Below are 16307 nucleotides of genomic sequence, written 5' to 3' on the forward strand. Positions count from 1 at the left end.
GCTATGAGAGAATTGATAAGAAAATGGCAGCAGTCTATCAAATGAAAGATGATGACTTTGTTGTGAAGAAAGAGAGGGGAGCTCTGAAGTGTGAGGCATTTATTAGCCCTGTTCTGCACCAACCAAAACAGCCCTGAGGCTGTGCTCCTTTGGGTGCTCCTTAGGAAATGGTGATTATGAAAAGGCACACTCATGCTACCGTCACCAAAGGATTTTGGGTTGCTCCTGTTTTAATTGGTAACTTTAGAAGCTTCAAAATATCATTTTTCCTAATGGAAATGGTACACGAGCTGCTTACAGTTTGGTGATACATTTTTAGTAAAAGGGAAAATATAGATATGTTTGTGCTTATAGAGCTTTCTGTGTTTACAATAAGTCTTCTGGTTGTCAATTTACAAATGGAAAATTTTGAAATGACATTTCAAAATGTCAGAAGTGCTCAGCATTTGAAAGAAGGCTCAGTAAAGGCAAGGAAAAACTGCTGGAGAGACTAGATTAGACTTTTGGTTTGCAGTTGGAAAATATGCCTTTTGGCATAAATTTAATATTATTATTAGTTGCAGTAGTAGTAGTAAACATTCAGAAAATATTAAGTAATGATTAGCACCTACGATAAAATGCTCTATGCTGTAATGATGGTTAATATAAATAAATACAATTATATTTTATAGGTTCTAGACTTAAACTACTTTAAACTCAACTGCAAGACCTTGTCCTGACTTACCGAAAAAAACCTCCCTGTATTTCAGTGATATGTGTTTGCATTTCTCATGTTTCCAGACATAATGTATAAAACAAGTATTTTATGGCTTTTATGTAAATAAATCATCAACTTGGGAAAACTACAACATAGCAATACAAAGGAATGTATTAATTATTCCAAGCAGTCAAACTGGAAAGACACAAAATGATTAACAAAAAATCAGATATATAATGTGACACATCCTGACCAATATATGGGTGATACGACTTACACTGGATAGTCACAAGTGTGGAAGTCAAAAACACAGCCATGGCATAAAATAGAAAAGGAGCTATTTCATTAAAACTTGTCTGCTGAGTTGAATGAAGGGCAAACAAGGTCTTACCTGCGTGAGGATTAGACACACCTTCTTAATAACAGCTAGGGTAGGTGTTCTTAAACATCCACCATCAGAGCACACGAGTTCAATCAGCCTGAATGAGATCCTAAGAAATCAATAAAATTCTTGCCAGGCCACTTCAAACTATTACAGAGCCCCAGTGTGGAGCAACAGATTACAGGCTGGCTGTAATTTTTCCCTGGAACAACCCAAACACAGTTCTTGGGTCTTAATGAGTTTTGTTCAGCATGAATAGGTCAGCAGAGTGCAGAAATCTCTTTTCTCAACTTCTCCATGTAGAAATGGTGCGCCACCAGCTCCGTTCAGGTACTGGGGACAGTTGTCCTGTGCCAATGTGTGACTCATGGACAATGGAACAGAAAGACATTTTTAGTCCATTTGTCCATAACAAACTCAGGAAGTACAGCTTTGACTGCTAAGACACCCATGTGGTTGAATCAAAACCACACAAGACTACAGAAAAACCTTCAAAAGCTTTCTATAGCAATAAAAATAAAGTAAATGGGAAAGGTCATAATCATGTTCCTCAAGTCTGATCTTATTCTTTAAGCAAAAAGACATTTCAATTGCATACTATTAGACACTTACAGCTCCAGTGACTTACAATAAGTCACTGGATACTTCATAAGGATCCAGTTGCTTCCATGGGTAGCCCCTATTGTACAGCTATAATGTTGGAATGGGCCAGGGTCTAGCTTGTGCAGAGAGGAGAAGTCTGCAAGTCCAGCACATAGTCCTGGAAATCCAAAATTTCTCCCAGCAGTAGTTCCATTAGACTCTGTGCATCCAAGCTTTACAAGTTCTCCCCACCTTTGATCTCAGCAGCACAGCAGGAAACCACCATCATTTCTACAAAAACACTTTTCTTCCAATCAGGATAATTTTTCTCCTACTTTTCCAGAACACTTTTTCCCACCCCTCCTAATTCAACTCATCAGTCTCAGTTGAGTTTTACTCTGTATCAGAAAATCCCTCTTTCTTCACTGATTGAAAATGTCAAATATTTGTACATCACTTATGTTTACACACATCATGTGGGCAGGACACTTTAGGACTTTTAGCTTCTGTAGCCTCTCCCCATAAATAACTCCTATACTTCTCATGTGTATGTGCATGCCACTACACTTGAGGCTATTCTTATGGGCCAAATCCGCTCCTAAGAAAATTAAGAGATGTTCTTGCAAACTTCCTCTCAAAACTAGCATAAAAATAAAAGAGTTCTTGGAAAACAAGCTGAAAATTATTTCTAAGTCTGCTGTCTATGACCAATACCACCTACGTAATTTTGCACTTTTCTTGCATGGACATTGTGGCCCACAGACTATCTTGCTATCCAAATAAACAGCTTTCTTAGATGAGAACCTTAAAGGGATAATGATTCTTTCAGAATGTAAAACTCCAAGTCTTTTCTTGCTCATCAGAATGTGTGTCTGACTAGTACCATAAACAACATGGGGACACATAAATAAAAACAGGTTTTACTAATAATAGCTACCTATAGATACAGAAGGGGCCTTTCTGATTGCACAGATATTTATTTCTAAGCCATCTGGATGTCTGTAGGATACAGCTTGCAACTCCATGAGACTACACCTCATGTAATACCAAGCATTTTACCAGGGCTTAATGAACTAAAAGATGGTTAGAAGTACTGCTTAGAAATTCACAATGTTGTTAATAAATGTCTTCTCTCACTAGGAGTAGATTCTAGAGGAAGAATTTAGTATCATCAGGTTCCCAGACTAGTAATTAAGCTTACATTTGAAAGCCACAACCTTGCTTTCATGAATGCAATTTGCATCAAAATCTGCACTTACAAAATCAGGGAGAAGAGTTTTGCACACATAAATTAATTGCCAACCCATTTTCTAGTGCTTGAACTGCAGACAATTAGCTATCAATCATTACTGACCTGGGCTTTACTCAGTGAGGACACAAAGAGTAAGGCTCTGCAACTAATACCAATCCCACAAATACTGCAGCATCCTAAACATCCCCAAAATCTGTCTGCACCTGACAAAGAAAATACTCTTTAGCAGGAAAAGCTGGTACAGAAATGAAGGTTGGAGAAAGAGGGAGGAGAGGGAGAGGAAAAGAGACCCACTGGCTCTCAATTAATATGAAAAAGCTCATCTCTGCCATTGAGGAAAATTCTTGCACCAGCAAGTGCTGACTGATTGTGATGAGGAATGCTTTTATCACCCAGATCCAGACGCCCTTTCATATGGTGATTATTATTCCTGTCATGACCCTCTGGTCATCAAGCCACAGTGTCTTTTGTCACGAAACAACTATCCAATAAGGAATAATCTAGGAATAAGCCTGTAGCATAATATCTTCTGCTTGCTTATACACACAGCGGGAGGAGGAAAATCTTCTTCCTGTGAGTTATTACCTGCTCTAATCCACTTTGGAAAATAGCAGTATTTTCTTAATTTTGTGAAGCATGCAAACATATATTTCACAAACTACAGCTACATGAATAGCTCAGACAAGAGCTGAAAGCAAATCTTAAAGCATTCTAAGGTAATAAAAAACAGTCCAGCATGACCATCAAATCCATGGCAGCACAGAAACTATCAAATAGCCACATTAAACTTGATAAGAACATTCAAAGACTGAATTGCATGCCAACTTGCCTCCATGTTTAATTTCATATTTTCTTCTATAAGGCTGATGTCTGGCCTAATTCCTGATGCCATTCTTAGAGCAACAGCTTTGACAAAGAGATAACACATGTACAAAACCCCAACAAATGCCACATACCACCTAAAACATTAGGTCTGGTTTAGTTCTTGTGCAGTTACAAAGACATTTTATATTAACATTGCAATCATCCATATTAACATCATCCACCTACAATCTGTTTTAGAACTCATTTAGCCTTCCACACACTATTTCTCTATTTCCTATTCAGTTCCTTGAGAAAGGGTCTACTCCTCTGCAGTCAGACAGTGTACACCACACTGAAAGCATCCAGGGAAGAAGGGCTGGGAACCCTGCTCTGGGAGCAGAATGAGGAACCATTTCTGGCCACACAAGCCAGTTCTTTTTATGTCTTTTCTGTCTCTAGTGTCCATGTAGATCACCTAACACAAGGGCTGTTTTGAATGGTTTATCCAGTCAGCAAGCTAACCCTAAGTAACAAATACAACAATACATACACAACTGTACAGAATAAAAAATTAATGGTGTTAGAGAAGGATGATGCACAGAGACATTATGTGTGACACTGGGGAGGAAGTGGGGGTAAGTGTGCATGGTTAATATGAAAAGATGTCAAAAAAAATGAAGCATAATAATAGTGCAATTTATCCTTGCTAAACGCACTGCACTGTGCTATAATTAAATATGAAAACCTAAATTTATCTCTATGTTCGGCTGTCATTAACTTAACAGGGAGTGCACATGTTCTAATCTAATGGCTGATTTTTTTCTCCATGTGCAGCATATTAAAATGTATATTAGCCTCAAGGTGCATAAACACAAAATAATAGACCAAAGGTTTTGGCCTGTGGAGAAAAAAAATCCATGCTCAAAGGCCATCAAGTAGCTGGTGATGCAGGGGAGACACTCACTTAGCCTCATTAAGCCGAAGCTCTCTTTTGCTTGTCTTTTGTTCTGCATGACAGCAGCCTCTTTGTTGTATAATAATTCATTCCAAGTTCGTTCCAAGCTACCGAAACTGGTGAACTGTGGCCATTTTAATGAGCAGTATTGGTGGTATGCATAATCTGGAAGCCACGTGGACCAGGCAATCACAGAGCACTGCAGCCAGCAAAATGAGATACTGTCGAAATCACAAATTTGTCAAGTTGTTTTTGGACAGGGTATTATAATAAGCACTAAAATATGCATCTTATTACTCTGCATCTGCCAGTCAAAGATCACTGTAATGAATGCATGCTGCAGGGTATGACCAGGCCGTTTCCCTAAGTAAAACAAACTGCAGAGTACAAAAAAAGAATTATGTATTTTTGGCAGTGTCTGGATTTTTTTTTTTTTAAATCCTTTTGCATCAGGAGTTGGATTTTCCTGGCTTGATGTCCACTGCCAGCAGTGAATGCACTAAAACTGCCACAGCCAAGGAGTTAATGTGATATACATGGTTTTCTTAATAGCCACATTTACTGCCTGTGCATCTGAAAATCTAAACTCCATGCTGAAAGGAAATTTAACATACAGTACATATGAACCCCCCAAAGATTAAAGTATTTTAAATACACTTTAATAATCCTAGCTCCTTTTGTTTTATACGTTTCTACTGCAAATGGCTTCAGCGTTAGGGAAGATACATTTTACGTAACCTGCTCTCTCTGTGAGAAACAGCACTGTAGGTGATCACAACATAAACTTCCATAATAGAACAATTAGGAAAAAAAAGATTTTAAAGTGGTCCTTTTTTTTCTACAAATTTGTCAGACTCATAATTGAGCTCAGCTTGAAAGGCTGGGAGGTTCACCAATGGCAGCATAGCTGGTAAATATGACTTGTGCAGCAGGGTGCAGAGTCTGCTCTGCTGGCTGTCCCCAAAACACTGCTGGGGAGACCCCACAGAGAACCACCAGACTCTCTCCTGAAGCAATGCCTGTGGAGGCCTTTCATCATCAGATGAGGAGCTGAAAGCAGGGAGCAGAAGAAAAGGACTTATTTCCTCATCTACCTGCAGATAATGGTGCAGACATATTTTGGCAGAGCCTTATTTTTGGGCAACCCAACAAGCATTTGCAGCAAGAGTCCCTGAGTGTGCTGATGCAAGTTCCCATAATATCCTAAAGTAAGAGGTTTCTTGATCAATACTGGCTTATACTTAAAAGGCTTTGTCTGGCTGAAAGCCATATTTCAGGTCCAAATTTTAGCTAATGGGAAAGAGGATCAAACAACTCTCTTGGGTTTGTAAGGTCAGGTTTGGTAGCAGGGGGAGCTACAGGAGAGGCTTCTGTGAGAGCTGTTAGAAGGTTCTCCATGTCTGACAGAGTCAAGGCCAGCCAGTGATGGACCCGTGGCTGGCTGTGAGTGAGCCAGTCAGGAATTACAGTAATGCCTCTGTGATAACATATTTAAGAAGGACAGAAAAATTATTGCACAGAGGTAATTGCACTTGGAGAAGAGAGGAGGGAGAACATGTGAGAGGAACAACTGCCGACCCCAAGGCGAGTGAAGGGGGGAGGAGGCTCCAACGCCAAAGCTGAGATTCCCCTGCAGCCCCTGGTACAGCCCACGGTGAGGCAGCTGTGCCCCTGCAGCCCTTGGAGGTCCATGGGGAGGCAGAGATTGACCAGCAGCCCATGGAGGAGCCTCACACTGGAGTGGCGGGGATGCCTGAGAGAGGGCTGTGAACCTGCAGGAAGCCCACGCCGGAACAGGCTCCTGGCCTGCAGGCCTGTGGAAAGAAGAGCTCACACTAGAGCAGCCTGTTCTTGAAGGACTGCACCCCATGGAACTGCTGTTCATGAAGAACTGTAGCTCCGGGGGATGACTCACGTTGGAGAAGTCTGGGGAGAACTGGTCTTCCACAGGAGGGACTGTGCACTGATGCAGTGATCAGTGGAAGCACTCCTGTCCCTGAGAAGTGGGAGAAACAACGCGTGAAGAACTGACCACAACCGCCATTCCCTGTCTCCCTGTGCCACTAGGGGAGGAAGGAGAGCCTGGAAAGGAGCTGGGGAGTGGGGGAAAAGGTGTTTTAAAGATTTGTTTAACTTCTCACTATCCTGCATTGATTTTAATTGGTAATAAATTCAATTAATATCCCCAAACTGAGTCTGTTTTGCCCATAATGATAATTCCTGAGTGATCTCTCCAAGTCGTATCTCAACACGTGAACCTTTGGTTATATTTTCTCTTCCCTGTCCAGCTGCAGAGGAGAGTGAGAGAATACTTTGGTGGGTACCAGGCATCCATCCAGGGTCTGTCCACCACAGCTTAAAGCTAATTTTTTTCCCCTCTGACTCTTCTTCAGAACTGGTGATAGCAATATGGGAAAATGGGTTTTTTCACCCAATGTTAATTATCTTATTGCAATCTCTATATCAACATACGTTAAACAGTCTGTATTTCCAGCCACAAATACAATTTTTTCTGCCTTTTTTTATGCAGTCCTGGGAACAAGACAACAGTTCTTTACCATACTAGGCAAATTTGTTTTCCTTACGAACAAGGAGCACTTCCAAAAATGAAGGGTGAAAACCTCTGCTCAGTGACGGCAGTCAGAAGTCTTGAAGAATCTGAAGGCAGACAAAACTCTATGATGCAGCAGTGGTTCTGGCATGGCTGAGTTCCCATTGAATTTATTTATTTAATAGGAGAGTTAACTTATTATTTTGTATGAAGTCTGGTGGGTATAGTAAGGGTTTTTTTCTCTGCTATACAAAAGACCATTTAGATTTGACTGCAGTACAGTTAGAATTTAGCAGGTTCATACTGTTTGGAAGACTCAAATTTTAGTACCCAAAGATAACTTGTAGGAAATTAGTATTTTAGTCCAAATGGGAAGTCTGATCCAATGGGAATTCCATTCAGAGAAGAAAATCAGAAGGTTGCTAAATTTAAGGTGATGAAATGTTATTGAAGTAATACACTGTGCATGTACAGCATCATTCTCTCTCATCTGCCTGATGAATAAAGCCACTGTCTATAAATGTGTTTTTACCAGATACAATTTTAACATTTTTAGTACAGCACAACCTTAACAGTTGAGAACTACCCACTGAGTTCCTTAGGGGTTTTGTATATTTCTGGAACCAAGATGCTTAAATTATTAGTTTTTGTTACTTTTCATTTTTCATCATTTAGACATGATTAAACAAATATCACTTGTTCAGAACTCCTGGTGCTGAAAGCAAAGTATGAAACATCCATATATATTCTTTTCCTATAAACCCACACCTACCAACTGAATACATGGCAAGATTTTGGTTTAGCTACCTGGCATGTATAGCAGCCACTGCATTAAGTATGATTTTTATAGCTGACATTAATGGAAGTTTTTACAGAGACACACTGTACCACTTCTGTGATCACCAGCTGACACAGTGCATTTCTGGGACATAATCACCTCAGCTCTCTGGATTAAGATCAGTGAGCAACTAATAAAAGAGTCCTGTAACAAACAGACAAGGTGAGACAGTGAGACACATGGGATCAAATTGCACCTCTGGGGAATTTGTTCAGATACCTAGTGAGAACAGAGTTATCTTTATTGCTCCTGGTCATATATATTCCTGAGAAACTCGTGAACACTATTTTAAAACATAATTCTATTAATTTTGTATTGTAAGGAGACCAACTGTGCCCTTCCTCTGGTTTATGCAGTCACCCTAATAACTTTGGGTTGTAAGAGTGTGCACTACATCTTAACTGTCCTCCTGACTGCATCAGGCACTTGATCTCAGTCCTAAATTAATTCTGAGATAAGTGTGCTTTTACACAAGTTCTTCCTTGAAGGAGTCAGTGAGAAGCACTGTGGTGTCATCCTCACTTTGCCATTCTCTCATCTCAGCATCAAGATTTGCACACTGAGATTAAACCTGAGACAGGCTGACAACCTTTATTCCATGCAAAGGTGACTCAGAGTTGAAATTAATGACAGTCATCCGTGTCAAGGTTTCAAGCGTCAGGTCCCCCTACAGAAAAAAAAAACAAGGCAAACAAACACAACTCAATAAACCATCTGAAGAGCAATGAGAAAGGAAGCCCAGAACTCTTTGGGTGGCTTTGGCCACCTTTGTGAGTCTGACATAGCATCTGTGCTAGGACTCTCTTCAGAGCTGTTACAGATAGGGTTACAACCACAGGAAAGAATGAGTAAAATTGGTGGAGCTATGGAAACCTGTATCACCCAGTGACTGGAAACCAATGGGACTGGCACTCCTAAATGGGACTCTCACTCCTGTTATAGGCAGTCTAGTATCACAGGTCACATTCCGGACAATGGCTCCAGCAGCAACTGCTGCGTTAGCAAAAGGGAAAAAGCCACTGAAAAGATGATCAGAAAATAAATACTGCCGGCTCAAAGATGATAAATGTAGGGTCTACATACAAAAATAAATAGATTCTGCAACAGTGAAAAACAGAAAAAGAGCACTCAAGTTTCCAAAATATTTTCCAGTGCTATGGTGCTTCTGATATTTCAAGGGCTATAAATTATCAGAAGTATTAGTTTCATTAATGCAGAAGGATGAACAGATACTAATCAACATTAATTTCTTTTTCAGCCAAAGCATTTTATGTTTGCTATTTAACTGCTTGTTATATTACACTATTTAGCACAGTACTTTCAGTATTCTCTCTGTTTAGGAAGGAAATTATTGTGATAAATGTAACACCTGACAGTGATAACTGTTCAGTTCGTCATTTATCTGGTGACTGCATGGCAAGACAGCTTCAGTTTGAGGTTAGGAGTAACATTTAGAAGAAGGTATTTATCTTTTAGTTTACTGTGGTCATCAAATACTACAATATTTCATGACAAAACTCCACTGTGTCACTCTCCTGTGGTTAACACTCTGCAGTCAGCATCTGTTTGATGCTGAAACCAGGACAGACAATGAATTATAAAAAGAATAGTCCATCATTACATAAAAATACAGACATTAACATTCAATATTGCACTGTGAATCAAAACAGATACCATTATGAACATACTTATCTGGGAACAGAATGGCTCCTAAATCTGTAATTTATTTAAAACTGGTAGAGGCTCAATGAATTTGTACACAATCAGAAAGCAAATGGTTCTTGATGCTGGTGAAAATAATTCTCCTTTAGTTCCTTATTACTAAAATTTCAAATGTCTGAACTTCCTATCCTTGTGATTCTATTTGAAAATAATAGTAATCTTGTAACAAAAAGGAGGATGGTTCCTTGTATATTTTAAAATCTACTGCACCAAACCCACAACATATAAAAATCAGGAAATTCACTTTTTGTTGTTGTTGTTTTTGAATGCAAATGTTCATCTGTATTTGCTGCTTAGCTTCTTAAGAGTCTTACTGAAGAAACTGCATTTCATCTCATGGTATATACCAACACAAATTTGGGCAGCTCCTTATGTTTCTATAAGGTAGGATTTTGACTGCCACATTTTAATTCGTATGTAACATATACATTCCCACGCATTATTTTGTCAATGAGAAAATATCAATAGGTTCTTTCCTCTGTTCCAAACAGAGAGCAAGAACATGCTTTTTAGTGAATTCATTTTAGAAAGAGACTCACAGACATGTTAATGACTTGCTGCCAAGCAAGTTAGATATTTGTGTTTGAATTGAGATGAAACTACAGTACTTAACTAAATTTACTAGGCACAAGTACATGAAATCCAATATTGATAATAATTTATGAAAGTAAGAATACTGATTCCTACAATACTGCAAACTTAGTTTATGATAACATAATTAGTTACACTAATAACACTGCTTAGGCACAGTCTTGCTAATTAGGATATTATAAATATTAATGATATCAAGTCTTTGTATTTGATTGCCCCTAGTAGGATCATTTATCACGGTATTTCCAGTTACCAGAGTTGTATTATTTTTCTTCCTTTTCCCTTGAATGTTCATTCCTGGACAAACAGCCATCCTGAGCTTATGCCTAGAATGTATCAATAGCTTATCAACAATGCAGCCTGCTTAACTTTAAATGCTATTATTTAGTAGGAATGTTACAATGGCATAATTCAGTGCTAATACGAATACACAATAAATTATAGTCTGTATGTCTTTTAAATATCTAACAGAGCCAGCCACACAAGATTACACAGGGCTTTGTTTCTATTCTTTTTCATGTGACCTGTTTCAAGTTAAGATTCCTTTGAATTACTAAATGCTTTCTTAAAGCATATTTTCATGCAACCTTTTAAAAGTTAATTATCAATGTAGTGACAAGCAAAGAAAGACTAAAAATTACAATTTTTTTTTCCTCATTCAAAAGGACAGGAGAAATGTCTTTGACAATGGTTGTCTGTTTAGTAAAATACAAAGGTAATGCAAAGACAGAACACTGAGTGTAGCTTGAAAGAAGAATTACAATAAATCTGTAACATTAGTTGGAAATGCTGTGTAGGTTTCCACAGGTGTTAAAGAAAAGAAGTTTAGCCATAACCCTTTGAGCCCGGTTTAACTGTTTAACATAAGTAGATGAAAATGAAACTGCTTATATCTTGGTTTATTTTTAAGCAGTGTATTATCCAGAGCTTTAGGAATAGGATTGTCTTTCCTCCTTGAAGGTAATGTTATAATTTTCAGAGCTCCACAGAGAACAACAACAATATAGGAGTCTCTAATCTCCTGCTAAATCCAATTCCAGTCATCAGCAATGATAAGCAGAGATTTGGAGGTGTTTGACACTCCAAATCCTATTCTTTTGTAATTCTTTACTTTTTACAACATTTTCAACAGTCGTACATCAGATTTTTGGAAGGATAATCAATAGGCATGATGTATAACTGAAATCAGTCTTCAAAGCGATCCCCTCTAGTAACCAGAAACAAAAGCTTGGCCTCCCTGCTGTGCAGGTATTTTGCTTAGAGCAGGAGGCAGCCGAGCATCAGCAGGAAGCCAGTTACACCTCCCTGCTTCTCAGTATGGATCAGCAGGTGCCCTGGTGGAAGGGTGAGCAGGGCTGGGGCAGCTGCAACTCATTGCATCTGTCAAAAATCTCCAAAAATGCTTTTGTAGCAGGGAACCACTAGAGCAGAGAGCAAAGACAGTCCAGAGGTAAGGATTTCATGCCGACCATCATTTACATTCCCATTTCATCACAGACTTTCTAGGTTTAAATGATCTTGCAGAATTTATTAAATTGTTTGGTCTCACCAATCCTCACTTAGAACTTCCCTGTCTTGCAGAGGGTTTGAGCATCAGCACACATGAAAGACCACGAGATGCTCAGGTATGGTGACTGAAGGACCACTCCTACCTGATCTCACGTTCCAGCCAACAGCTGGTCTGTCCCAGCTGGTCAGAGCCAGTGCAAGAGGGTTTTTGCATGTCTCCTGAATGTTGCACCCTGGCTAAAACACCCAGGAGCTTCTGACACAATATTGGGATCAATCTGAAGTGAGTTGAGTTTCATTAAAACAAGCAGTTCCAGAACTTGTTCTAATGCATTTTTAATTTTACATCCTATATTTTTTTAAAGACATGGTGTTATGAATCACGTGAAGAGATCATATTTATAGTAAAAATGTTAGCTTGTATCAAGTAATTTCAAGTTTGTCTTCTTAAGCTGCCTACATATTTGTTAATATTCAGAAGGAAAATGACTTGGTGACTAATTGTCACAGCAGCAGTGATTAATCAAGGTAAGTAGCAGAAACTGCATACAATCATTATGGAATTACATTCAAAGCAAAGACATAGTGTTACTATACAGGAATGGCAATAAAACAACATACCTTTCCCATCAGATCAGCAATTCTAGGTACTGGTTTTCCTTTCTGATGGCGCATGGTTGCAGGACTCTGTCCATTCCAGTCTTCAAGTTCCTCAATGCTTTTCAGGTAAAGAAGAGCTCGCAGTCCAGTGCAGTAGTCATCAATAACAGTGAAATCTTGATTTTGGATTGCACTGCACACCTATGAAATGCAAGTCAGTTATCAGCACCATCATGGCAGAGAAGCATATGGAATTAGCAAATTCTTTGGATTTACTGGTGATCAGGTGACCCTTCCTGCAACCCCACTGGGAAAGAACTACAAGGATTCAGGATTGTTGTCTGATTAATCCTTTGTCATGATGTCAGCACTGCAGTTCAGGAAAGAAAGGGGGCTCAATAACACCAGTTATGCCCAGATTTCCCAGCAGCAGCCCTTGGACAAGACCTGAGGACTGTTGAGAGATAAACCCAGAAGCCCAGTCCCAGATGTGGCTGCTGGGGAGCTGCTGCTGAACACACCAGCACTGGCAAACCACCACCTGTGCTCAGAGCTTTGCCTGCAGGCACTCAGTGGTACCCCCCAGCCTGCTCTGCTCAGGAAGCACAGGCATAACCAGTTAGGTCCCAACCTAGCAAATCAGAGAACCACAGACTTGCTGAGATTGGAAAGCATCTCTTGAGATCCTGTTATTCACCCTCCAGCTTAGAGAAGGGTCAGCTAGAGGAGGCTACCCAACACTGCATCCAGTCAGGATCTGAATATCTCCAACTACACATCTCTGGGGAACCTGGTTCAGTGTTCGATCTCCCTTACAGCGTTTTCCTTATATTTAAATGGAATTTCCTGTGTTTCAGTTTGTGTCCATTGTTTCTTGCCATGCCACTGGACAGCCCTGAGATGAATCTGGATCCAATGGAAGTGCCTCAGCAAGTGGAAGTGCCTCAGCACCTCAGTTGGTACGGGGTGAGCATTGCCAGGCACAGAACAGAACAATCCCCTCCTGCCACTCAGGGAGGCCAGGCCACTTTATTTTAGATACTTTAGAAACATAAATGGCAATATAGCTTTATAAACATATAAAGCAGTGATCCCTGACTTGCAGAGCTTAACATGTACACACAAAACTACTGACCAGCAGAAAACAGTCTGACAATTTACATGGGTTCTTCTAGAGCATGTTGGGGATATCAGCTCAGGCTTAAACCCACAGAGATCCCCAACCACACTAACAACTGAATAAAAAATCCCCAACTGTTGTCTGAATACCTTCTCATTAGCTAAACTCTAATCAGCCATCAGTGACAAGGTGCAGGGTTGATTGAGTGCCATTAATTATCAGTCCCTGGAAATGCTCTGAAATTCCAGATGTGTCAGTGTTTTCAGCCTCTGATTCAGCTTTTATTGTAAAAGCTGAAAGGAATGCTCCTGATAATACCTTGACTCCATGCACACATAGTGAACACAACAATAGAATATCCACCTACTTTAGAACATGAATTGGTGCACACAGACGTGCACAAACACATCCACACTCCTTCAATGTGGAAACACACTTCAGATTGTAATTGACATCAACACTCAAAAAGCCCAGGAAATATACTATTGTTTTCCCCATTTCAGAAATGACAATACAGCTTGCAGTCCTGAAGACAGGTACACATCACATTGGGAAATACCTCACACTACCACTGAACAAGAGAAAAAAACCCTATAAAATAAGCACAGTAACTCTCTCTATGCAGTGCATTTACATTATAAAAAAAAATCTGTTTCTCTGGAGAAACAGTGTGGGCATTAATTAGGTCTGTTATACCTTCCACAAGCTTCAAGTCTGTATTTTTTTTTTTAATGGCAATTATAGAGAGCATCATAATTACTTCCCGTACAGGTTATTTAACTGCAAAACTCCACTGATGCTTTTTGTACAGCAAGGAATTCTCTTGGTTTTTTTTGTGCATGGGTAACGCTTTTATTATCTACTCTTAAAAATACTTAAACTGTAAAAAAAAAACCAAACCACTTAAAAGCCATGTCATGTCACTTGAAACAAGTTCAGACACTTTTGTCAAAATCCTGAAATATTTTGACAGGATGTATACACATGAGATACACCCGAGGATACCTGTAATAATCTTATAAATAAAGAGGCTTTTACTGTTTTCCAGCTTGTGGCGCAGTGTTATGAACTGCAATAATATAAAAATGCGTGGAAGATAATAACACACTAAGAGCTAAATATTTGTCTTCTCTGTGATTCTATATGCAATACACTATTTGTCTTACCTGGAAAGCCAAGAAAGTTCCAGAACTCAAGGCAAAATGCAACTTTTAAGAAAAATGTAAATGTCTGCACTAAAGAAAAATGCTACATGACATGGAAAGGCTTAGAACAAAGAAGTGGTCTCAAACAATCCTCTTCTTCAGTAGAAACCTCATGGCTGTGGTGCCCAATGGTGTGGATAATTAGCAAAAGACATGCCTTTCACTAATTTCACTGGGCTAAAAGCAAGTGCTTACATTTATGGGCCTTTCCTAGAACAGAGAGCTTCAAACATTAACACATACAAAACCAACTGCAATAGTTTTGTCATGTATTTGGCAAATTCCAAAATTCTGAGCTTATGTTGCACAACTCAAATGGTGAGATTTGTATTTTAGGTTTAAAGTATCTTCCATCAGTCAATGTAGAAACCTTTGCTGCATTTTAAAAGGTGGTGAACAAAGGATAAAAGGTCGCCATGACCCATCAGCCATGACAATTCCTACACCACAGAGAGAGGTTTTTAGCATCATACCTGGCTGCCTCTGAATCACCAGTTTAAATGACACTGTGTCCTCTCTTCAGCACAAGAGAAGTGGCAATAGACCAGGTGAGACTCAAACTCAGGCATCCGGAAAAATCACAGAAGAACTGAACCAGCCCTTCCACAGCTCATTAACGCCCTGCTCTGCTCCAGCTGCTTCACTGGGAACAGGCACTGCCTTCCCTTGCACAGCTCAGTGCTGAGCCCGAGCCCCCTCTGCTGCACTCCAGATATTGCTGTATCCAAAATGGTTGCTACCACCTCTCATTTAGTGTCTTAGTAAACCACCTGAGGGGGAGATACAGGTGAGAAGCGCTGTGTAAGGGCTGCTGTCCCTGCCTGGCACACGGATGGAGCAGAGCAGGAACTGCAGCCAGCCCTGCCCGCCCAGCCCCTCTCCTCAGCATCAGGCTGGTGCCCACCAAGCACGGCGGAACGTGCTTCCCTTCAGACCCTGAAGCAAAAACCCGAACAGCAGTGAGACTTTCCAAGTGAGAACACCCCCGTGCTGTGTTGTGCCAGAGCAGTGGTCCGCATCCCACGGCCAACACAAGCCGCTCACGGACGAGTGCAGGAAGCAGAGTGCGCCTGGATCGCTGCTCGTGCGCTTTGTCAGCCCTGCTTCTGGCAAGCAGCACTGCTGGGACTTTGCACAGCAGGGATGGCACCTGCTTAATATCCCTTAATCCTAAATAATCCAAGTGGATCTGTTTAATGAGTAAATTAACATTCAGCTGTTCACTGACCCAGCCTTTCACCTGAAACATTAGGTAGAAAGTATCTTCTGTGGAAGATGAGAGACTGGCCCTGCGGAACATCCTGTGGGACAGAGTGAAGTCCAGGTCACAACAAAGCTGTCAGCTCTACTGCTGACAAGTGCTGTCCTGCTGTCTTGCTTGTGTTGATCTCTAGAAGCTGGACTAGAAGAGAAAGGTGCTACATTTTTCCTTTTTAGGAAGGTAACATGTAGTATTCATACTGCACTAATATGCAGGGAAATAAGTTTGCACAAGCTTG

General features: G+C 40.1%; 1 protein-coding gene across 2 annotated transcripts in view; it reads right to left on the reverse strand.

Annotated features, from left to right (window-relative positions):
- The window catches only part of DPYD (dihydropyrimidine dehydrogenase), a 336532-nt gene that overhangs the window by 33420 nt on the left and 286805 nt on the right, over positions 1–16307 (reverse strand). For both annotated transcript variants that reach the window (XM_041421778.1, XM_041421779.1), the window contains one exon: positions 12505–12684. In XM_041421778.1, coding sequence (XP_041277712.1) covers positions 12505–12684 — 180 coding nt within the window. The remainder of the gene's footprint in view (positions 1–12504; positions 12685–16307) is intronic.

Source organism: Onychostruthus taczanowskii, unplaced genomic scaffold (assembly GCF_017590055.1).
Source record: "Onychostruthus taczanowskii isolate IOZ18803 unplaced genomic scaffold, ASM1759005v1 scaffold7, whole genome shotgun sequence".
NCBI classification, from domain to species: domain Eukaryota; kingdom Metazoa; phylum Chordata; class Aves; order Passeriformes; family Passeridae; genus Onychostruthus; species Onychostruthus taczanowskii.